The sequence below is a fragment of the Staurois parvus genome, unplaced genomic scaffold, assembly GCF_062004578.1.
Source record: "Staurois parvus isolate SC_StPar_1 unplaced genomic scaffold, SC_StPar_1.0 ptg000362l, whole genome shotgun sequence".
In the NCBI taxonomy this organism is placed as follows: domain Eukaryota; kingdom Metazoa; phylum Chordata; class Amphibia; order Anura; family Ranidae; genus Staurois; species Staurois parvus.
Window position 1 is genome coordinate 7,433,282 of NW_028318158.1, and position 25,182 is coordinate 7,458,463.

At 43.7% G+C, this 25,182-nt stretch overlaps 1 protein-coding gene across 2 annotated transcripts in view; it reads left to right on the plus strand.

The window, feature by feature from the left end:
- Positions 1-629: 629 nt before the first annotated feature.
- Positions 630-25,182, plus strand: part of CNIH3 (cornichon family AMPA receptor auxiliary protein 3) — a 134,688-nt gene continuing 110,135 nt past the window's right edge. For both annotated transcript variants that reach the window (XM_089685006.1, XM_089685007.1), the window contains exon 1: positions 630-1,068. In XM_089685006.1, the coding sequence (XP_089541132.1) occupies positions 988-1,068 (81 nt within the window). In that variant the 5' untranslated portion in view covers positions 630-987. The remainder of the gene's footprint in view (positions 1,069-25,182) is intronic.

Below are 25,182 nucleotides of genomic sequence, written 5' to 3' on the forward strand. Positions count from 1 at the left end.
GATATAATAAATGTTTGCTTTTAGGAAACCTGCTTGGACAAAGTGCGGGTCCACTTGAAGTGCAACCAGGGGCGGACTGTCCATTTGGAAACTCGGGCACTGCTCGAGGGCCCGGGGTCAGTAGGGGGCCCCATGAGATGCCCCTGGTACCTTTTTCATAGGCTTTTTTGAGTTTGGGCAAGGACACAGGGGCCCCATGATCCCCTATTGCCCGGGGGCCCCATGAGTTGTCAGTCTGCCCCTGGCTGCAACATAAAGACTTGTTCATCTGGCATTTATATTTATACAGATCTGTTAGTTAGACCTCACAAAAAGGACAGCCGTGTATAAATTAGAGAGAGATGGGGATTTGGGTCCACAGCAGAAAAAGACACTTTAATAGAGACATCTGGGAGCTCCGACAGTGGATGACAGCCTGCAGCCCCCCCCCCCCCCCCAATGTTAGGATCAATTCACAAAGCTAACACTCCAGGATAAGGACACTTTATTTCCAAAGGGTAACAGCTATTTGCATCTGAATCCAATGAGGTTTGAAAATAACAGTCACATGGTCAAAATAAAGATCCTTCTCCTTGTATTAAAGCTTTGTGAATTGAGCCTATTGTCTACACATTACAATCCAACAGCAGCACATGGAGCCATGGTATTGTATGCAGCTCCTCCTTCCAGCCCTGCCAGCTCTTCTCCTCCCCTGAAATCCAGGCTGAAATGAGTCACTTAGTGCTCTACTTCCAGGATTCCGGAAATCCAGAAGTGTCCTGCCAGTGGCGGGGAGATGCTGGGCACAGCCAGGAGCCTGCCACCACTCTTCTGCAAACTTAGGGGCACTCCACAAAGCTGCAGGACATCCATGTGAAGAGTCCCCCCCTGCAGGACCAGGCTGGGGGTGGCTCCTCGCTCTAAACTGGAAACACTGTTGGGGGTCTGCTGTCCTTTGATTTCAAAGCTGGGGTCACGCTTGGATTTTCTGCTCTCTTTGGGGGCACAATGGCATTTACTTTCGCTGCCTTCTGCTACATGCTGTCTCTGGTGCTCTGCGCTGCTCTCATCTTCTTTGCAATTTGGCATGTGAGTAATAGGGATTGGGGCTGCTTGTCTGGGGAGTGACAACCTGTGCTGCTCTGGCTGCTGAGAAACTACAAGTCCTAGAAGGCCCCTAGGTCTTGTAGTTCCTCAGCATCCGGAGGAGGAAAGGTTGACATGCTTAAAGTGAATGTGTTGCTGGCATTATAGAGAGGATTTATTCTATGCAGAAACTGAATGTATGCTGTTGTCGCTAAATAATTAGCAGTGGAAATTTTTTTTTGGGGAGGGGGCACCTTTTATTTCAATATTGACACTACTGAGCTGCTTAGAGTCTGAAACTCTGCACACAGTTGTTATTTTATATATATATATATATATATATATATACAGTATATATATTAAACAAAATACAGTATATATATATATATATATATATATATATAAAAAAAATATATATATATTAACAATAATTATATATATTTATTTATATATATATATATATATATATTAATTATACAGCATTCTTCACCTTTATCTAATATTCACACTTCTGCGGTGCGGCATATTGCATTTGATTCGCACAGGAACCGCACGGCATTCCTGTGCAAATCACATGCGAATTCTGTGCAGTGCGATTTGAGCCATACATTTTGTATGGCTCAAATCGCACCGCATCCGCACCACCCTTTTTTTGGTCCGCACTAGAATGGGTATTTACACCTATGCAATCTGATTCTGCACATCGCACCATGTTTTGCAAACCGATTTTGGGGTGCTGTTAACTTAACATACACACCCGCAGCGGTTTGCATGAACGGGGTGAGATTGCGATGTGAAATTCGCACAGAAACCAGTGCAAATGCATCAGTGTGAACCCGGGCTCAAAGCAAACCTGTTGTGAGAAAACCACAGGTGGTGCCGCTACTAATTGCTTGGCTGTTATGCTGACCCATTGTCTTCAGTACTTTGCGGGTCACTGTCCTGGGACCGGTATGCAGATTCTGACTACACCTGCTGGTTCTCGGTCAGCCAGGTGACTAGCATTTTCCCAGAGATCACAAATGACAGTTTTATTTTTTTTTTTTGGCTGACAACTACAGAAAGCAGTTTGTTGGTGCTCCGGCCATTAGTCATGCTGGGACTTGTAGTTCCTCAAGTCTCAAAGCAATGTTTAAGAGCAGATTTTAGATAGACTGGATGACCCTTTAGTCATGAAGGACCACTTTTAGTTGACTTGGCTTGGAAATGAGAGTTCAGTGCAAAATCGAAAGGAGACTTGCAGCAGGCAGGGCTGTCTTCCAGCGCTCTTCCGTTAGGCACGTGTGTTAATGTAAGCATTTGGATATTGATGGCTTTTGACAAGTCCCATCATTGGAGTTAGAAAATGCAGCACAAATTCACAAAAAAAAAAAAAAACACTCCTACTGTGAACAAGCGCCCAGTGCTAATGGCTGCTAATCCTTGGAGTGCTGCAAGTCATTTATAATGAGACACCATAGAATATACTTTGTAGCAGCTGCTACATCCCAGCATGTTAGAGCAGTGATTATAAATGACTTAGTCACTATCTGGCAGATTTTTCAAAGAATAACAAAATATTATTTTAATACACATAATAAAAGTAATTAAAACATACCCACACATCTCCAAATATATACAGACCTTTCCCCTTTTCTTCATATTTATAAATGCACTATTTAATTATATTTCAAACTTTCTGAGCAAAGGGCCAATTTACTGTCCTTCTGATTTTAGGTGGGCCGCACTGTGGCCTGGGAGTAGAAAAGGTCCCAACGCCAGTGGAAAAATACAATGCCCCATCTTTGGTGTCAGTGGGAGAAATTTTTCCCCTCCGTTGGTGTCATTGGGAGGAATTGTGCCCCATCATTAGCATAATTGGGCCCCACTGTTGGTGTCATTGGGAGGAATTGTGCCCCTTGGTTGGTATTATGGGGAGGAATCGTACCTCATGGTTGGTATCAGTAGAAGATATATTCCCGAAGGGTCATAAACAGGGGTGGACTGACCATTTGGAAACTCGGGCACTGCCCGAGGGCCCGGGGTCAGTATGGGGCCCCATGAGATGCCCCTGGTACCGTTTTCATAGGCTTTTTTGAGTTTGGGCAAGGACACAGGGGCCCCATGATCCCCTATTGCCCGGGGGCCCCATGAGTTGTCAGTCTGCCCCTGGTCATAAAGATGAAAGCAAAGGGCCACATCTGGCCCCCGGGCCGTAGCTTGGAGAGCATTGATATAGTGCGAACAGGTACTTTAGCAATATTGCTTCTGTCCAGGGATGTTGATGTATCATTCCACCGTAAAGTTTAATTTACACACTCATAGCCTTGTCCTAAAGCAGGGGTGTCAAACTGGCGGCCCTCCAGCTGTTGCCAAACTACAAGTCCCATCATGCCTCTGCCTTTGGGAGTCATGCTTGTAACTGTCAGTTTTGCAATGCCTCATGGGACTTGTAGTTTGGTAACAGCTGGAGGGCCGCCAGTTTGACACCCGTGTCCTAAAGCATCCAGTTTTAATTTGAGGATGGAGTGTTAACAAAGCTTTGCCATGAGCCCCCGTTTGTGCAGTAAGCAGAGCCCCCTCACCATCCTGGAGGGACCCACTCCCACCTCCTTCTGTGAAGGTTCTCCTTTATCCAGGTTATGGTGTAGCTAGTCGTAGTTGGTCACATTGAAACAGATTTGTTCAGGAGCTGGACTGGAAAGTGTCAAGGCAGATGTTGATTGCCAAAGAACTTGATAGGAGGTATGATACATTGTAAATCTATCCTGTTCTAATCCATGTTGATTAGATTAGGGTGACTGAGTCACCTATGTAGGTATAAATGCTGCTGGATGTTCCTGACACTCATGCCATTGCTGACCTCTCCTGAAAATGTTAGTTGCCTGGCTGCAGTACTGAACCGTTAGCTTAAAGTGTAACTAAACCCACAACAGTGAAATCAGTCTGTATATGCAGGAAAGCATGCTTGTTATACTCACTGTGGAACCTAAGGGGTTAATCCTCTGCACTGTGTAAAAAGGATGTTTGATACTTTCTTCTCTGTCCCTCCTCTTGTTGAAATGACCACCTGATACAGACTGAATCCGAAGTCACATGCACATGCTCAGTTTGGTGTGTATTGCTAGAGAAGTTTTTTTTTTTTTTTCATGGGAGGGTGCATGTGATCAGCACAGGGCCAATCAGCACTGTCCAGACAGAGGGTCAGGACTTTCACATCCTCCTAGAACAGAAAGAAAACTCCTCCTACAAGCTTTAACTAGTGCTCTGCTGAAGTCACAAGACTGCTCTAACTGCTGATGAGAAAAGGTATTTAGCAGTTTATATTCACTAAAATAATTGCATTTCCATGTTCTGTGTACTGTGGGAGTCCAGATATAGTGAATGCAGGATCATAGGTTTAGTATCACTTTAAAAAGGGACTTTAAATTAAAAAAATGAAAATGTGTGAACAATCCGACTTTTTTTGCAGAAGAAACATACTATGTTTCATCACCAATAAAGGTTTCTTTTTGACACATGCACAGTTCAGTGTATGATTTCCACATCTTCTGAGACAGATAAATTCCCACACGTGTGCAGGAGTTATGCCAACCTGGCATGGCCAATCGAGATGGCCAAAGGATCTGAGCACAGAAGAAGCCCGAGTGAAAGTGATGGCACAGGATGGGAGATGAGTATAGTTCCACGTTAAGTATTTTCACAGATCAGGCAGAGATACGCAGATCAGGAGTTTGCTCTTAGCTGCATGCTTGTTCCATGTAAGAAACTCAAAAAGCTAAATCCACAAAGCTTTTTTTCACATTTATGTTTTTCTTATGAATTGAGTTCTATATTATATTTTTTTACCAGTGGCTTCTTAAAGTGTTACTAAACCCACAAAAGTAAAATCAGTCTGTATATGCAGTAAAGCATGCTTATTATACCCACTGTGGAACCTAAGGGGTTAATTCTACACATTGTGTAAAAAGGATGCTTAATCCTGTATTTTCTGATCCTCCCCTTCTCCCATTGTCCCCTAAATATCTTCTGACAGAACAGAGGTTTGGAGTCACTCTGCATATGCTCAGTTTGGTGTGTATTGCTAGAGAGGTTTTTTTTTTCTTTGGGAGGGAGCATGTACTCAGCACAGGGCCAATCAGCACTGTCCAGACAGAGGTCAGGGGTCCTGCATCCTCCTAGTGGAGAATAAAAACTCCTCCTACAAGTTTTAACCAGTGCTCTGCTGGACATTGATAGAAGCAACAAGACTGATCCAACTGTTGATGAGAAAAGGTATTTAGCAGTTTGCATTTACTAAAAAAAGTGCACTTCTATGTTCTATGTACTGTGGGTGACCAGATATAGTGAATGCAGGTTCCTGGGTTTAGTAACACTTTAAAGCCCAACTCCAAGCAAATTTTCTTTTCTCATGCAGTGAAAGGGGGGGGGGTGGCTGTACCCACATTGCATGGGTCAACTGCTTTTTTCTGCTTTTTTTTATGTTCCAGCGGTGGACTTTGCCCGAAGTTCAGCTTTAAGGCTACATTCACATGGTAATTAGGGACATATAATGGGTTTCTATGGCAGGAATCAGAAGATTCTTGCAACTGAGTTCACAGATACTGTATGTGTGATCATCTGCAACAAAGCAATGGCAGGCTGACAGGAGCCGTGACTGTTCACATGTATCTCCACATCCAGGGGTTACCTCAGTTAGAAGTCCGTACATGCAGAAAGACTCCATCTTGGGTCGGACATCTGTCCCTAACCAGAGACAACCACTGGATGTGCATATACCTGCAAACGTGCACAGCTCTTGTCAGCCTGTCATTGCTTTATATAGACTTATATAGAGTGGCTGCAGCTGATTCTTGCCACAGGAATCCACTGTATGTTCACAATTGCCATGTGAATCCTCAAGGCCCCATTCACACTTGGCTGAACCACGATTCTGCCTGCAATTCAAAACTGCAGTAATGTGCAAGGTGTGTTTAGGTGGCATTCTTTCTTAATGTCATAAAAGGGTAACTGCATTTGTAAGGAAAAAATATTAATATAAATAAGTGAAAAAAGCTGCTAGCAAGAGTCTCTTGTGAAAAATGTTCCAACAAAATACCTCTTCATAGTGCTGCACCACCAAGATGAGACTTAGATCTGCTTACCAGACTTCAATGACTCTAAGAACCATAATAGTCAAAATGTGCTTTTTTTGACAAAATCCATATGGACCATCAAAGCCTTTCAGATGACACACTTCAAAGGTGTCACACTTCAAAGATTAGTCTCTACCGGGGCACTCCTCCGCAGCACCCACCAAGTCAGGAATCCCTGTGTGCAGGTACGTACCCAAAAAAAGAAGATAACATGCTCCACATAGCATTAAAATTGTAAAACCATCAAATGTATGCGTGATGACAACACAGCAGGCTCTGCTTGATGCATTTTGTCATAGATGACGTCTTCAAGGGCATGAAGGCTGAGACTTTTGTCTTGTTTATTTGGACACTGTTTCTCATTTTTTGGACATTATTTACTACTTTTTTAAATAGCGCAGCACATTTATATATATTCATTCTTAATGGCACCCCAAACACGATTTTCCAGCGCAACTCTGTTGCAAAAGGCGCCTTTAAAAAATCATCACCCTAAAGGATCAGGAGTGTCTTTTAGTCGACAAACGCGCATCAGGCAGCCCATTTAAGTGAATGGGTGCCCTACGTGCCACACATGAATGGGAGCACTAGTTTCCGCTATGCAAAATATGAATGGGGCCTAAAGCTGAACTAAACCCATTGATTTAACTGTTTTCCAAAACAGTTACATTTAAGACAAGCCATGAATGATAACTCTCACAGTTGATTGTGTCCTCATCCGAACTGTCAAGCCATTGAATGGCTGGTATCATAACTGATCACATGTGTAGCAACATCACTGCAGATCAAACAGGGGTTGAGATGGCAGCTTCCTTGGCTGTAAAGGATAGAAGGGTTTAGTTCCACTTTAACAATAGCCTGGCACTATAGTTTCAGCCCTGTGACTGTGCTTTTCAAAAAACATTTGTTTATGCTTTGTCAGGTGTTGAAGCCAGTGACAGCCAGGAAACTAGTATTCTCAAAATGCAGTGAGTCATTGCAGCCTCTATGTCTACAGGTTTCCTTTAAAAGCCTTCAACAAAAATGCATTCCGCAAGAAAAATTAATTCCCCAACTCTGTTTTGGGAAGCTGACAACACATGCAATGAACTGAGACAGTTGTTCATGATATACAGTATATTATACAGTGGACTTGCTAGTATTTTTACAAGTCTGCACAAATTAATTCCTGACATGTCACATATAGCAGCAGTCTAATTTATAAAAACCTCCACTCATTATCATTAAAAGGACATCTTTCCACTCAAGCCAGTGACTTTGTCTAGACTGAGATGATGCCGCTAGTCTACTGCAGGCAGGAGGAAGCATTTCCTACTCTCCTCTACCTCAGTGATCAGACTGCAGTATTGTAACTTTTTAGCAGGTCACAAGGTGAGAGACTGATCTGTGGGGCTGATCTGTGTCAAAGGTTTGTGAACACAGCCAGGAACTGCACAGGCACCAGGATTTACATGATTCTGTCATCTCTGAGCTGGAATTTCAGTACAGGAAGTACATGGATGGTGGCTGAACAGAGATGACATTGTCCTTTTGGTGAGAAAAACAGATGCAGGCATAGTCAGGGGAAGGACTGGGATCTCTGTAAGAGGTAATACATAGCTGAAAATGTTACATTTACACTTAGCATATACATTTTTTAAGATTCTAGGTCCACTTTAGGAAATACAAAAAAAGTAAATATATATATATATATATATATATATATATAGATATAGATATAGATATAGATATACAGCATACTCATACACAATCTGATATTTCCATTGACTTCTCACATCTTTTCTGCCTTTTTTATTTCTGATCTCTACTTTTCTGAACTGAAACAACAGTGTACCTTCATCTCCTCTGAAAAGCTGATTTGTCTCTATATACTGTAGATCTCACTATGAATCTTTCCACTGTAACAGAAGCACAGGGGAAGGCAGCAGCCTTTGGATCAGATCACTCTGTATGATGCCGCTGTGATAACAGAATGGCAATCCGCTTAGGAAGTTATGCTGAAATCCTCTTCATCAAATCGGCACACAAAACACGCTCTAACATTTTTATTTCGGTAAATCACAGCTTGCAGAAATTCTTGTGTGATCTCAAACCAAAGCAGGAAAAAAAATTTATAGGTTCTGATGCAATAATCTACATACCCATCATCATCTGTTCTCATTTCCAAAGGACTACTAGTTCCAGCATGCCCTGCAATGTAAAACAATAGCACAATCATACATTTTTATTATGGTGGGTATCTGTTGTTTTAAAATAGACCTGGTCCCAATCATTAAAATCCCACACAAGCAGTACCGTGTTTACGATATTTCAAATGTTGTATTCAATCTTTTGAAATTTGCAGCTTTCATTAACATAATATCTGTAGATCCTGCCAATAAGGTCCTTGTTCAGGTACTTCTTCTTGTGGGGTGACAATGGTCTCCCAGTTGTGCTCCTGCCTTGCCACCCTCTTTTCACATGCACCCTCATAGATGACACCTGTCTCAGATTTGATGGGACACTCCCACATCTTAGATTTTGGACCCAATGATTCTGTGTCCTGGTTATATCCTGGGATCACAGCGTCACCCATGTGTCCCTCCCCCACCCTGTAACTGGATGGTGATAGGAGAAGAAAAACACTGATTAGCTCATCACTCTGCTCTCTCCTCCTAGAAGCATGATCCTTGTTAGCACATGAGCGCTACAGCACACCTGAATGGCTCCTTGTGCTGCTTCCTCCTGTCCCAGTCTGGAAAGCCATGATCCTGGTATCACTCTTTCCAGCCAATGGGGTCCCCCCCGCTGCTGCATTTTTCCAGGCTTTCCCATCCCAAGAGCAATCTCAAGACCGATGTGACCCATTGCATCGGATGCATTAAGCTGGCCATACATTCTACAATTTTCTTGTTCAATTTCCTTCAACTATGTAGTGCAAGGGCCTGATTGCATGCAAATGGAAGGTGTTTAAGTTTGACCTCATACTATATGGTTTTGGTAAATCTAAAGGAAAATTGTATAATGTATGTCCAGCCTAAAGCTGGCCATACACAAGTCAAGTTCCTAAAGAATTTTCTTTCAAAAATCTTTTCTAAGAATTTACGTTCAAATTTCGCACCATTAATGGGCCACAGAAATGGCCGATTTGTGTGCTTCAATCAAATCTGAGTGATTGGGCATGTTGGACATTTTTTGAAAAGCAAACGAAATTCTAATCAATGATGGGAGAACTGTGTGAGAATTATAATAAAAAAAGAAATGAGCGTGAGCTGTGACATGAAAAGAAAAGAAATTTCTTGGCCAAGAAAATTCTTTTCTGTAGCAACATGAGGTTAAAATGAAGGCTGGGTTGGTTGAATTTCGAAATCAATGGTGGCATGATCGGATTACAAAACACACAAAATTTACAATTTTCTAAGGAAAATTCATCAAGAAATCGACCAATGTATGGTCTGCATTAGGAAGAGCGGAAGGAAATTCCATCTCGTAGGGATCCTGGAGGACCTGGCAGGGATTCTGCGAGTACAGTAACAAAGGGTACATCTCCCCAGCAGGGACACAGACAGCATTAAAAAACTGAGCTTACACAATTGTTTTGACTAATAAAAATCCTTCTCTACTCCATCCACCTGACTATACACATCCTAACACCCGACTATACACATCCTAACACCCGACTATACACATCTAGCACCCGACTATACACATCCAGCACCCGACTATACACATCCGAACACCCGACTATACACATCCAGCACCCGACTATACACATCCAGCACCCGACTATACACATCCTAGCACCTGACTATACACATCCAGCACCTGACTATACACATCCAGCACCTGACTATACACATCCAGCACCCGACTATACACATCCAGCACCCGACTATACACATCCAGCACCCGACTATACACATCCAGCACCCGACTATACACATCCTAGCACCTGACTATACACATCCAGCACCTGACTATACACATCCAGCACCTGACTATACACATCCAGCACCTGACTATACACATCCGAACACCCGACTATACACATCCGAACACCCGACTATACACATCCTAGCACCCGACTACACACATCCAGCACCCGACTATACACATCCAGCACCCGACTATACACATCCTAGCACCCGACTATACACATCCAGCACCCGACTATACACATCCAGCACCCGACTATACATATCCTAGCACCTGACTATACACATCCTAACACCTGACTATACACATCCCAGCACCCGACTATACACATCCAGCACCCGACTATACACATCCAGCACCCGACTATACACATCCATCACCCGACTATACACATCCTAACACCCGACTATACACATCCAGCACCTGACTATACACATCCAGCACCCGACTATACACATCCATCACCCGACTATACACATCCTAACACCCGACTATACACATCCAGCACCCGACTATACACATCCTAGCACCCGACTATACACATCCAGCACCCGACTATACAGATCTAGCACCCGACTATACACATCCAGCACCCGACTATACACATCCTAGCACCCGACTATACACATCCTAACACCCGACTATACACATCCTAGCACCTGACTATACACATCCAGCACCTGACTATACACATCCAGCACCTGACTATACACATCCAGCACCTGACTATACACATCCGAACACCCGACTATACACATCCGAACACCCGACTATACACATCCTAGCACCCGACTACACACATCCAGCACCCGACTATACACATCCAGCACCCGACTATACACATCCTAGCACCCGACTATACACATCCAGCACCCGACTATACACATCCAGCACCCGACTATACATATCCTAGCACCTGACTATACACATCCTAACACCTGACTATACACATCCCAGCACCCGACTATACACATCCAGCACCTGACTATACACATCCAGCACCCGACTATACACATCCATCACCCGACTATACACATCCTAACACCCGACTATACACATCCAGCACCCGACTATACACATCCTAGCACCCGACTATACACATCCAGCACCCGACTATACAGATCTAGCACCCGACTATACACATCCAGCACCCGACTATACACATCCTAGCACCCGACTATACACATCCTAACACCCGACTATACACATCCAGCACCCGACTATACACATCCTAACACCCGACTATACACATCCTAGCACCCGACTATACACATCCTAACACCCGACTATACACATCCAGCACCCGACTATACACATCCAGCACCTGACTATACAGATCCAGCACCCGACTATACACATCCAGCACCCGACTATACAGATCCAGCACCCGACTATACACATCCAGCACCCGACTATACACATCCTAGCACCCGACTATACACATCCTAACACCCGACTATACACATCCTAGCACCCGACTATACACATCCTAACACCCGACTATACACATCCAGCACCCGACTATACACATCCAGCACCCGACTATACAGATCCAGCACCCGACTATACAGATCCAGCACCCGACTATACACATCCAGCACCCGACTATACACATCCTAACACCCGACTATACACATCCAGCACCCGACTATACACATCCAGCACCCGACTATACACATCCTAGCACCCGACTATACACATCCTAACACCCGACTATACAAATCCAGCACCCGACTATACACATCCTAGCACCCGACTATACACATCCTAACACCCGACTATACACATCCAGCACCCGACTATACACATCCAGCACCCGACTATACACATCCTAACACCCGACTATACACATCCAGCACCCGACTATACACATCCTAGCACCCGACTATACACATCCTAACACCCGACTATACACATCCAGCACCCGACTATACACATACTAACACCTGACTATACACATCCAGCACCCGACTATACACATCCAGCACCTGACTATACACATCCTAGCACCCGACTGTACACATCCAGCACCCGACTATACACATCCCAACACCCGACTATACACATCCCAGCACCTGACTATACACATCCAGCACCGGATTATACACATCCTAGCACCCGACTATACACATCCAGCACCCGACTATACGCATCCTAGCACCTGACTATACACATCCAGCACCCGACTACACATCCTAGCACCCGACTATACACATACTAGCACCCGACTATACACATCCTAGCACCCGACTATGCACATCCAGCACCCGACTACACATCCTAGCACCCGACTATACACATCCCAGCACCCGACTATACACATCCCAGCACCCGACTATACACATCGTAGCACCTGACTATACACATCGTAGCACCCGACTATACACATCCAGCACCCGACTATACACATCCTAGCACCCGACTATACACATCCAGCACCTGACTATACACATCCTAGCACCTGACTAGGGTGCTACATATATATCAGACCCCAGGCTGCCTCCAATGGTACATTCTAGCATTAATTTAACTAATATAACCACAACGCAAAGGGTGGAGCTGTACATTTTCGGTTTGCCCAGGGCAAGCAAGATGTCATTGCATCATGCGCACTCATATTGGGTGTCTGAACACAGGAGAGAGGAGAGAGAGTAGCTATTGTCTTTGACCTTAGTTGAGGTAACAGAGATCACACAAGGATGTATGATGCAAGTGGCAGTGTACACAGACATGCTGCTCACTGCTCAGTGATAATACCCAGAGTGCCTCCTCCTGCTGCGGCTGTGTTCTCAGACATGTGTTGGAGCATCTGTGCCCTGCGCTGAACGCTGCCTCCAGCCACTCGCAGACAACAGAAACTTCTTCATGCAACTTGAGCTGTATGTAAAGGGAATGCATGCAGATTTTGTAAAACATTTATTAAATCCATTGTGTTCAGGAGCAAAACATATTTCTTTTCATCAGGTAAGGCCTCATTCACATGAGCGCTGTGACCTGTACAGCATAAATCAGTGCCATACCTTGCAGCTGCGGCAGGCAGCCTATGTTTCTCTATTGGGATGCATCTGCTGTATAGACTGCTCATCCTAATGTGACAGGCTTACAGGGGTAGGTGATTGGCCCCAAGCATAGACAGGGTTGCCAGGGAAAGACAGCTCTGACTCAGGAAGCTACTTAAAGTGGAACTAAACCCTCCTATCCTTTTCAGCCAAGGAGGCTTCCATCTTAGCCTCTATTTGATCTGAAACTGCCGTGGCGTTGCACATGTGATCAGTTTTGACTCCAGCTATTTGATGGTTTTACAGTTTGGTTGAAAGTACAAACAAATGTGACAGTTAGCATTCCCAGCTTGCCAGGAATGTAACTGCTTATTTGAAACCGTTAAATTGATGGGTTTAGTTCCGCTTAAGTGCGATTCCAGATTTGTGTGATTTCCATTGCGACTTCGATGCATGTTTGATGCAACTTTGGATGGGTATAACTTTGATGCAACTGTGACTGTTGACTTTGGCATTGACTGTTGCACAACTGTCGCATTGATAACATTAAGCACTTCGCGAATGACGGCTACAACGCAGTAGTCCAGTACTGCCGGTAACCGGCAACTGTCAAAGCAGACATCTGCACTGATAATCAGGGCACTGATTTCAGTGCCCTGCTTTTAAGTGCAGCCCAAAAAGTGCCCATCAGTATCCAGCAGTGCTGCCCATCAGTTCCCAACAGTACTTCCCAGAAGTGCTGCCAATCTGTGCCTGTCTGTGCTACCAGTCAGTGCCACCAGTCACTGCCCTTCAGTGCCCATCATTGCCGCTGATCAGTACCCAACAATGTTGAATATCAGTGCAGCATCATCAGTGACTCCTCATTAATGCCATCAGTGCCACCTCATCAGTGTAGCCTATCAGTGCTGCCTATCAGTGCCCATCAGTGCCTATCAGTGAAACATCATCAACAAAAAATCAGTGAAGGAGAAAAATTACCTGTTTGCTAAATTTTATAATAGAAACAAAGAAAACCTTTTTTTCAGCCATGTGATGGTTTGACAGTTTGGTTGACAGTTAGCAATCTCGGCATAACAGGAATGTAACTGTTTTCTTAAACTGTTATATCGATGGGTTTAGTTCCGCTTTATGATTTACTACTGTTCAGAGGCTTTGGGCTTCAGCAAAATGGCAACCTTCAGAAAGAAGTAAAAGGAGCAATACTGGAGGCAATTTACAGCACACTCTAGTTTTGGTAGCAAAATTATTAATGTGGAAGGTATGTTCCTTGCTAAAGAACATTATTTTTTTAACAAGTTGTTATAGGTAAAGTTCCGCTTTAACGGTTTCAAAAAAACAGTTACATTCCCGGCATGGTGAAAATGCTAACTGTCACATTTGCTTGTGAACCCAACTAAACTCTCAAATCATCAAATGGAGTCATAACTGATTATATGTGCAGCACCATGACAGTTGCAGATCAAAGAGAGGCTAAGATGGCTGCTTTCTTCGCTGAAAAGGATAGCAGGCTTTAGTTCCACTTTAACATTAACCACTTGTCACCCCCTTTGTGCCCAGGCCAATGTCGCACTTTGAATAACAATTGCGCAGTCATGCAACACTGTACCCATATGAAATTTTTATTGTTTTTTTTCACACAACTAGAGATTTCTTTTGGTGGTATTTAATTGCCACTGGGGTTTTTATTTTTGCACTATAAACAAAAAGAGCAAAAAAAAGAAAAAGAAAGAAAGAAGGTTTTCTATGCTTCTCCTTCATTGACAGGCAGCACTAACTGGCACTGATAGGCGGCACTGACGGGTGTAGCAATCGTGCACACAGAGATGGACGCAGTTCTCCATTTTGTTAAGAATCTTCCATTTTGTACCATCTCTCACTCCCAAAGCAGGCTTCCTCCTCCAATCATCCCCCCTCCCTCTCTGTTGAGTGACATGTGGTCGGTGTGTGTTTGCAAAGATCACAGGCAACAAACTCAGTGGGAGGGCGTCCTGGCTTTAAAACCTCACTAGCTAGGTGCCCCCCTGTCTAAGAAACTCTTGCCTGGAAAGGGATCGTAAAAGCGTAAACCAAGTCCTTCACTGAGTTCAAAGACATTCCAGAGAAGCCATAAACTAGACATCACATTCAACATCCATTTTCCCCTATGATTTCATATCTTGGAATATGAGAGACTTACATAAAAACCAGGCATATATTCAGATTGGGTACTTTGATCCAAGTTTCCTGATATTTTACACCCCCTAGCTGGCGTATATAGGAGAGCATAAAATTATATCTCCTGAAGCTACGAGAGTTTCTGGTCATAACTTAGGGCTCCACCTACACCTCCCTCCCCAAAGGAGACCATTAGTTTACTGCTCCAGGGAGACACCCTGTGGAGATACTAGAAAAGCTAAGCTAAGCTGAGTTAAAGAGTAGAAGACTCTCCTGTTTTAACATCGAAACTGACAGTGGGAGACAGGAAATCCTTTTGGGCTCATAAAACTTGAAGCTGCTTAAACCAAGGCTGACTGGCAAGTACTTTAACCCTTTAAACTCCTTTCTGTTATCTCTTTGCTGTGCTATTGTTCTCTGTATATTTATATATATATTGGCTACATCTTTTTCTGTAAATATTTTTATTGCACCCTTTTGACATTTTAGTAATAAATCTTACTTTCTGAAAGTGTTGAACTGTTTCTAAAGCTCTTTAATGCAAATTACGAACTCTTGCTGCTGAAGAGTGCTACTGTGTGTGTTTTAACCTCTGTATAACCTGCCTGTGGTGACAGTGGTATACAGACGATTATCCAACCATCCTAGTGTTATTGCTGATATTGCCAAGTTTCCTCTTTCTCTCTACAAAAAGGAGGTGGTGGCAGTGTGAAGGGTTAATTGTGTAATTAACCTGACCCAGTAACAATCACGCTCAGGCTGCCGGCACATCGGTTGTGGTCCCTTAGCTGGAAAATCTTTGTGCAGAGTGCACCTGGGCGTGGCATTGTTACGTGCGTGACAGCACGGCTAGTCCTTCGGTCACGAGTTTGGTGAGAAGGGCTCTGGGGTCTGACGCCACGATTGTCACAACAGGCACTGATAGGCGGCACTGATTGGCAGTACTCATAGGTGGCACTGATAGGTGGCACTGACTGGCACTGATAGTTGGCACTGAAAGCAGTGTGAAGGGTTAATTGTGTAATTAACCTGACCCAGTAACAATCACGCTCAGGCTGCCGGCACATCGATTGTGGTCCCTTAGCTGGAAAATCTTTGTGCAGAGTGCAGCTGGGCGTGGCATTGTTACGTGCGTGACAGCACGGCTAGTCCTTCGGTCACGAGTTTGGTGAGAAGGGCTCTGGGGTCTGACGTTGCGATTGTCACAATGGGCACTGATTGACAGTACTCATAGGCGGCACTGACTGGCACTGATAGGTGGCACTGACTGGCACTGATAGTTGGCACTGAAAGGCAGCTCAGATGGGCACTGATATGTGGCATTGATGTGCACTGGTAGGCACTGATATGTGGCATTGATGTGCACTGGTAGGCACTGATATGTGGCATTGATGTGCACTGGTAGGCACTGATATGTGGCATTGATGTGCACTGACAGGTGGCATTGATGGACAATGACAAGTGACACTGATGGGGCTACACTGATCATCAGATCCCAGAACGAGATAACCATCGCCGTCTGTCATTTTCTTATATGGCAGGCGGGAGATGGTTAAAAACCAAAAAACAGCTTAATTCCCAGCATTCTGAGAATACTAACCGTCACATTTGCTTGTGCTCTCAGCCAAACTGTCACACCATCAAATGGCTGGTGTCATAATTGATCACGTGCAGCACCATGGCATTTGCAGCTCAAACAGAGGCTAAGATGGCGGCTTCCTTAAAAAGGATAAGAGGATTTAGTTCCACTTTAATACACATTGCTTCCAGGTTTATTCACTGTGTGCGGATCAGCATGTTGGATATTTGCCGAGCTTCCTCCACTCTACCCCGGGAAACCCACCATGCTGGTCCCAGGCCCACAGATAGGACAGCAGAGCCGGGGATAAATGGCCTTGGGGTGTCGGTACTTTCTGGTGCCTGAATCACTTCCATCAGAAAAGTGGCAATCGGCTTGACAAGTACACATGTACCCGATGCTGCAGTGGCAGAAGTGTACGTAAATACCCCCGTGTCACCCATGTATAAAATAGATTAATGGCAGTGAGAGGGTTAAACCTTTGTGGTCCACATAAGTCCTCATGCACACTGGACATTTTTTCAGCGGCTGTTTTTGGCTTTTGGTGGTTTTTTCTACAGCCAGTAAACTCCCCAGCATGTTATCCTATGTATCCATGCACACATAATCAATGTTTTTTGGCAGGAAAAACCCCAGAACTAGTGGCTTTCTAGAGGAGTTTTTTAGCTGTAAAAACTAAAAATGCGGAAAAACGCGGAAAACCGGCATTTTTGGACTTTTCTGTTAAGCAAAAAAAAATTGGGGGGTGTAAAAAACCAGCTAAAAACAGCAAAAATTGCGGCAAAACGCTGCTTAATGCTAATGCAAAAACACTAAAAAACTCACTTTTTTAAAGGTGGAGGAGTACAATAGATTTGCACATCTGTTGAAGTCACTAGTGCTTTACTTTAAATGTTGAAAGAAAGAGACTGTTATATCACTTTTGGACTGCATTTTGCACTTTATTAAGTGTTATCTATCATTCACCATTTATCTGTTTTTTGTATATTCAGTAGAGCTGCTTATATTGTTTTTACGCACTTTTTGTGAACATCTAGCCCAGCTAAACATTTACTTTATTCATCACTTATTTATTCTGTTGGGGGGCTGATTGCTCAGCTGGGCACTTGTTTTACAATTATTTAATACTGTTTTTGTTGATTTTCACACCTTATGCTTTAGGTCAGCTGAGTGTTTATTACAGCTAGGTCAGGTGTTTACTGTTATTGTGATCATCTTTTATTTCTGATATATGTTTCACATATTTTACTGTTTTTGTTGTTTTGTACACTTTATTGTTCAGCTCAGCTGGGTGTTTATTATAGGTTGGCCAGGTGTTTATTGCTACATGATTTTGGTTTATTTTTCATATAGGTTTCACTTATCATTTGGATTTAGTGGCTCAGCCACAGATTTATTTTATTACACATTGGGTATGATGCTCAGGATGGTGTTTATTTATTATTAGTGTATTTTATAAATTTTTGGGGTCACTAGGGAGCAGCGCATTATTCTTGGGGAGTTGTATTGATGCGGGAACACATTTAGGTGCTTGCAACAGCTTATCACTTATTTGTGGCAACGCAGAAGTAATATATCCTTATCTTTGTACAGAGGCTTCGTCAATCAGTGATCACATGAATAGTAGTAAGCATCTGACATCATTGCTTACTACGTGTAAAATCTGTGAATGATCACAGAGGTCACATGGTACAAGGCTATTCACAACAGCCTTGTACCATGTGACAAGCTGTGACCAATCACAGCTCTCATAGTATTTCTCAATGGCTGCAAGAATGCAGCCAGATAGAAGGAGAAATGATTGCTTTTACAGCCTTTATGCGTGTAAAAGCAATCAGTGTAAAAAAAGAAATCTTCATCATCCCCCACAAGTAGTACAGTGTCACTTTGGTGACACTGTACTGCTAGGGTGACAGTGCGTTAAAAAAAAAATCACATAAATGATAATATAAATAAATAAAATAAAAATGTAAAAAATGTTTTTGAAAAATTATAATTTTTGGTTATAAACTAATTTGGGTTATTTTTTTTTACTAAAAAGATAACTGAATACATTTTGGCCAAGATTTATGAAGAAAGATTATTTATTTGCAAATTTTTATAAGAAAAACACTTTTTTTCAAAATTTTTAGACTTTTTCAGTTATATAGAAAAAAAAAATCCCAGTGGTGAATAAATACCACCAAAATAAAGTTTTATCTGTGTCAAAAAAATGCTAAAAAAAATTCATATGGGTACAGTGTTGCATGACCGCGCAATTGTAATTCAAAGTGTGATAGCACTGAAAGCTGAAAATTGGCCTGGACAGGAAGGGGGTGAAATTGTCCGGACTGGAAGTGGTTAATGACATTCTTGCGTGCCTGCTAAAGTGTAGCACGTTACTCTGCGGGTTCGGGAACACTCGCATTCCCCACCCAGAGAGATGTGACCCTAGCTTAAAATTTGGAGATCTCAGAAAGTTGGGAGGTATGCTTTCCGTCCTGGGAACAAGTAGAAAGGAGAAATCTCACTAAAGATAGCACAAAAAAAAACTAAAAAGCATCAAAACCTAACAGGTTCTAACATCTCCCCCCAAAAAAGTTTTGCCTAACAAAGTTGTTGCTTTTGATATATTTTAAACCATAGGGACACTTTGTAACGTAGAGACACTTGGGTGAGCTGAAAGATTTAAATGTGTTTTCTATGCAGGGAACACAGTGCCAAAAAATAATAGTACCGATCTGTCATTGCTGAGAACTAAGCACCATGGAAATTAACCCTCATTATGGAAATGTTACGTGAGAGACGCTGTCAATGTTCCATACTTTGTTGTGCTTAACATTGTTAACCAGTGAGCTTCCAAATTCTCAAAAATGATGCTCATATTTATCTAAAGGCCCATTTTTGTGTCAATGTTCTCTAAAACTCTTACCTTCCTATATGGGAGAAAAATATATTTGAAATATATTTTTAAAATATTCTTCCCAAATATATTGCCATATATTTGAAATACTACAATTTTGGCCATATTCAATATATTTCAAAATATATTTCAATAAATATATATACTGCATGTTGAAATGCTTTTTTATTACAAACTTTATGAAAATAATTTTAAAAATACATTTCAAATATACTGTATGTCTTTAAAAATACAAATCTACATTTTTGGAATGCGTTTACAAATATACCGTATTTTTCGCTCCATAAGACGCACTTTTTTCCCCCCAAAAAAGGGGGGAAAATGTCAGTGCGTCCTATGGAGCGAATATAAAGCGGACGGTCCGTTATTTCTGCCGCCACCATGTCAGAATACCGGGCCGGCCGCTCAGCTGTTGTCTCCTGCAGGGCCTTACCTGTTCCTCGCTCCAGCGCTGCACAGTCTTCCCGCGTTGGCTTCTGTGACAGCCGGGTGCCCACTGCGCATGTGCTGCGCTTTGTGAATGATCCAGTGTTTTCTGGGACACATGACAGGTCCCAGAAGGCGCCGGGCCATTCACAAAGCGCAGCGCTTCTCGCGCATGCGCAGTGGGCACCCGGCTGTCACAGAAGCCGGCCTGGGAAGAAGAGGGAAGGAAAACTCAGCGGAAGTGGGAGCGGGTACCTGTCAAATTCAGGTACCCGCTCCCCCTCCCTCCCCAAAGGTCAGCAGTCTCTGGTCATTCCCTGCACTGTCTGCAGTCTCTGGTCATTCCCTGCACTGTCTGCAGTCTCTGGTCATTCCCTGCACTGTCTGCAGTCTCTGGTCATCCCCTGTACTGTCCGTAGTCTCTGGTCATCTCCTGTACTGTCTGCAGTCTCTGGTCATCCCCTGTACTGTCCGCAGTCTCTGGTCATTCCCTGCACTGTCCGCAGTCTCTGGTCATTCCCTGCACTGTCCGCAGTCTCTGGTCATCCCCTGCACTGTCCGCAGTCTCTGGTCATCTCCTGCACTGTGTCTGCAGTCTCTGGTCATCTCCTGCACTGTGTCCGCAGTCTCCTGTCATCTCCTGTACTGTGTCCGCAGTCTCTGGTCATCTCCTGTATTGTGTCCGCAGTCTCTGGTCATCCCCTGTACTGTGCCTGCAGTCCATTGGTTCAGAATATTTTTTTTTCTTGTTTTTCGCCTCTAAAACCTAGGTGCGTCTTATGGTCAGGTGCGTCTTATGGAGCGAAAAATACGGTATGTAAAAATATATGTTAAAATGACTTTTTTATATGTTAAAAAAATCTGCGGAATATATTAAAAAAAAATATAAAAAAGTCATTTGAACATATATTTTTACATATATTTGTAAATGCAATCCAAAAATGTAGATTTGTATTTTTAAAGACATACAGTATATGTATTATTAAAATATTTTACGTATATTTTGTAATGAAAACGCATTTCAACATGCAATGTATATATATATATATATATATATATATATATATAACTATATTGAATATGGCCAAAATTGTAGTATTTCACTCCGTTCCACCGCCTCTGGCTCAAGCCCTCTACTTCCTGCTCACAACTGTCACTTGTAAACACAGAAGTCAGGCTTCTGTGTTTACAATTAACAGCTTGTCTCCCAATGGCTCCCACTGATCTCATCTCCTGAGTGGCATCCACTGAGTACAGGATGGGGACAAGGGAGATGAAGGTGCCCGGGGTACAGTGCAGATGCCAACACCCTCACTGGATTATTATCCTGCAAGTGAGAAAGGCAGAGCCATCTACAGTGTGCGAGGAGGTACTAGAGGCGGCTGGGTGCTTGAGCCTAATACAGCAACAAAAGTAAGGCATGCGGAAGATTATGAAGCTTTTAAGCGGGGAGGGTAGAAAATGGGGGCAGTGAAACCCTAAACTCTGCACTCTGCACGCAGCGCACCCCTGAACCCTGCACTATGTACTTAACACCCCTCGAACTCTGCACTATGTACGTAGGGCACCCTCGTACTCTGCACTATGTATGTAGCATATCCCTGAACTCTGCACTATGTACATAGCGCACCCTCGAACTCTGCACTATGTACATAGCGCACCCCCGTACTCTGCACTATGTACGCAGCGCATCCCTGAACTCTGCACTATGTACACAGCTCACCCCCGAACTCTGCATTATGTACATAGTGCACCCCCTAAACTCTGCACTCTGTACGCAGTGCACACCTGAACCCTGCACTATGTACATAGCGCACCCCCGTACTCTGCACTATGTACGCAGCGCATCCCTGAACTCTGCACTATGTACACAGCTCACCTCCGAACTCTGCATTATGTACATAGTGCACCCCCTAAACTCTGCACTCTGTACGCAGTGCACCCCTGAACCCTGCACTATGTACTTAGCGCACCCCCATACTCTGCACTATGTACATAGCGCACCCCCGTACTCTGCACTATGTACGCAGCGCACCCCTGAACTCTGCACTATGTACGCAGCTCACCCCTGAACTCTGCACTATGTACATAGTGCACCCCTGAACTCTGTGCTGTGTGCAACCCCCCCCCCAAACTCTTTATGTAATACACTCCTGGTATTTAATGCCCCTTTAAGACCCTCCCACTGTTAGTGAAATTTGACCACACTCACTATTTGATGAACTTTTGAGGGTGTGGGTGTAGGGCGAAGGGGGATTGTGGCTGAGTTCCTGCACCTATTTTCTGGGAATAAAAGCCCTAATTAACAACCCATTCGATCAATATGCTACACAGGGGGAAGTGGATTTTGAACAATAGTTAGGATACAATCATAATTTATGATCATAAGTTATTGATCGCATCTCTGTTTCCACCATGTAATCGCATAGTCTCATCGACTGAAATATGATCATTTTAATGAACAGAGTATCTCAGTGCTGTTGATTGATGCAAATAATGCAGCAACATTGTGCCCTGGCTCAATGACTCATTTTGATCAAATCCGATCCAAACTGAGTATAAGGCTCGGTTCACACTATATTTGCTTGGGCACGCCAGCCAATTCATTTGAATGGCTACTGTGCTGAGTTTCCCACAGTAAAAAAGCACATGCACCTTTTAAAAAATGCAGCCGCAGGGAGACCGCATGGTCTTTATGACCATGAGGTTTCCCTGCGGTTCCCGCAAACGCACTGCGGGCTGAGATGCATGGGGGTGCCACTCAGAATGAATGACAGCCTTGTGCGTCTCAGAAGAGCAGCGTGATTCAGCGGTGGGTGGTTTCAGGCGCAGAAACAGGTGCTATTTCCGGACTCACAACCAGCCTGCAAGGGTGAACCTAGCCTAAATCAGTCAGAAGGGAAGTTATGGCTACTCAGTTGTCAAAATTGATCATTTTGATCAAATTGCGTGTCAAATGGAAAAAAGAAAAAAAATCAAAGCACATGTGAACACCATAACAGATGAACTGCAGAATTGCTGATTGATTTAGACAGATATAGATAAATCTTCAAAGTTTATATGCTTAAAAGTTGCTAGAAGTGATGGGAACCTCTATACAGTTGCAGAAAGTAAGGGGGAACCCTCCCAACTGGGGCATTTGTTCCAATGACAGCTGTCTAAGAAGGGACTCCTCATCACTTTGGAGAGACTGTGGCTGGCCATAGATGAGTCCATTTTTTTTTATTCAACTACTGAACAAAAAACAAAACAATCCCATTCAAGGTGGATGGGGGTATTTTCTCTGTTATATCTTTGTTTTCTGACAGCAGGGAAACATCCCCACTGTCAGAATACACAGATCAGAGCTGCTCACAACAGGGCGGCTGAACAGAAGTTGTTTGGTAGATCGACTTCTGTTCAACCACAGTGGCCATATATGGATGGAAATTTGGCAGCCAAATTTCCATCCATGTAAGGTCAGCTTATGACACAGCTTTTTACATGGCCAGCTTTGACATACAAAAAAGCAGTGAAATGACAGGGGCTCCCTATTCCCCATTAGCACAGTGTATACAGTCCTCCACTCACTCTGATGGGAATACATTAGACCTTGTTTTCTCCCATCTTTGCACTCCCTACAACCTCACAAACACCCCCTTTCCTCTCTCTGATCACAATCTCATCACCCACAGAGTGTCCTCGTCTTCAAACACTTATACCTCCAAGCAGCAATTACCAGCAGAAACCTTCACAATTTGAACCCGTCTCCTTTCCACTCTGCCTTTCCACTCTGCAACTGACTAACTCTATGACAGAATCTCTCCCCTGTCCTGCCCCTGCTGTCTACAACAGTTCGCTTTCATCCGCATTAGACTCACTTGCTCCTCTAACAACATGAAGCATCAGGCCCCAACCGTTACAACCTTGGCAGACTGACAACACCAGAAATCTTAAACGAGATAGTCGTGCGCTGGAGTGAATGTGGCGTAAAACCAAATCTCACCAAGCATTCACCCTATATAAATCTGATTTTTTAACATACAGTTCCTCCCTCCATGCTGCCAAACAAGCCTACTTTGTCACTCTCATCAATAGCTTGTCATCCAGTCCTCGACGTCTCTTCTCCACTTTTAACTCTCTACTTTCTCCACCTCCACCTCCACCCAGCACCTCACTCACTGCTCACGAGATTGCAAATCATTTCAAAAACAAAATTGACGCAATTCGGGGCATCTCTACTGCACAGACATCCATCCCACTTAGCATAGCTTATACTAAACCTCTCTCAACACTTTCCTCTTTTGACCTTGCTGCTACCGAAGAGGTCACTAAGGGTTTCTCAGACGTCTGTCTCACTATCTGCCCCCTGGATCCTGTCCCCTCACAACTACTACGGTCACCCTCTTCTTTCATCCTATGCTCCCTCACATCTTCAATCTCTCCCTCTCTAACGGTGCCTTCCCCTCCCTATAATGCGCACATCACTCCCATACTTAAAAAGCCCTCCTTGGACCCCACCAACCTGAACAACCTAAGACCCATCTCCCTGCTCCCATTTACCTCTAAACTCTTAGAACGCTTAGTCTACAATCACCTAAGCTCCCACCTCACCGACAACAACCTTCTTGACCCTTTACACTCCACTGAAACTGCCCTACTAAAACTCACTAATGATCTACTAACAGCTAAAACCAATGGCCACTACTCCATACTCTTACTACTTGACCTCTCTGCAGCTTTTGATACGGTTGAACATCCCCTCCTCCTCAAAAAACTCTACTCTCTTGGCCTCAGAGACTCTGCTCTCTCCTGGTTCTCCTCCTACCTATCGCAGCGCTCCTTCAGCATTACCTATAACTCTGGCTCCTCCTCTACACTCCCTCTTTCTGTAGGGGACCCTCAAGGTTCTGTCCTTACTCTTCTCCATCTACACCTCCTCCGTTGGTCACTTGATAAACTCCCATGGCTTTAAGTACCTTCTCTATGCTGCTGACACACAAATCTATCTTTCTACCCCTCACCTCACCCCTTCAGTCTTCTCTT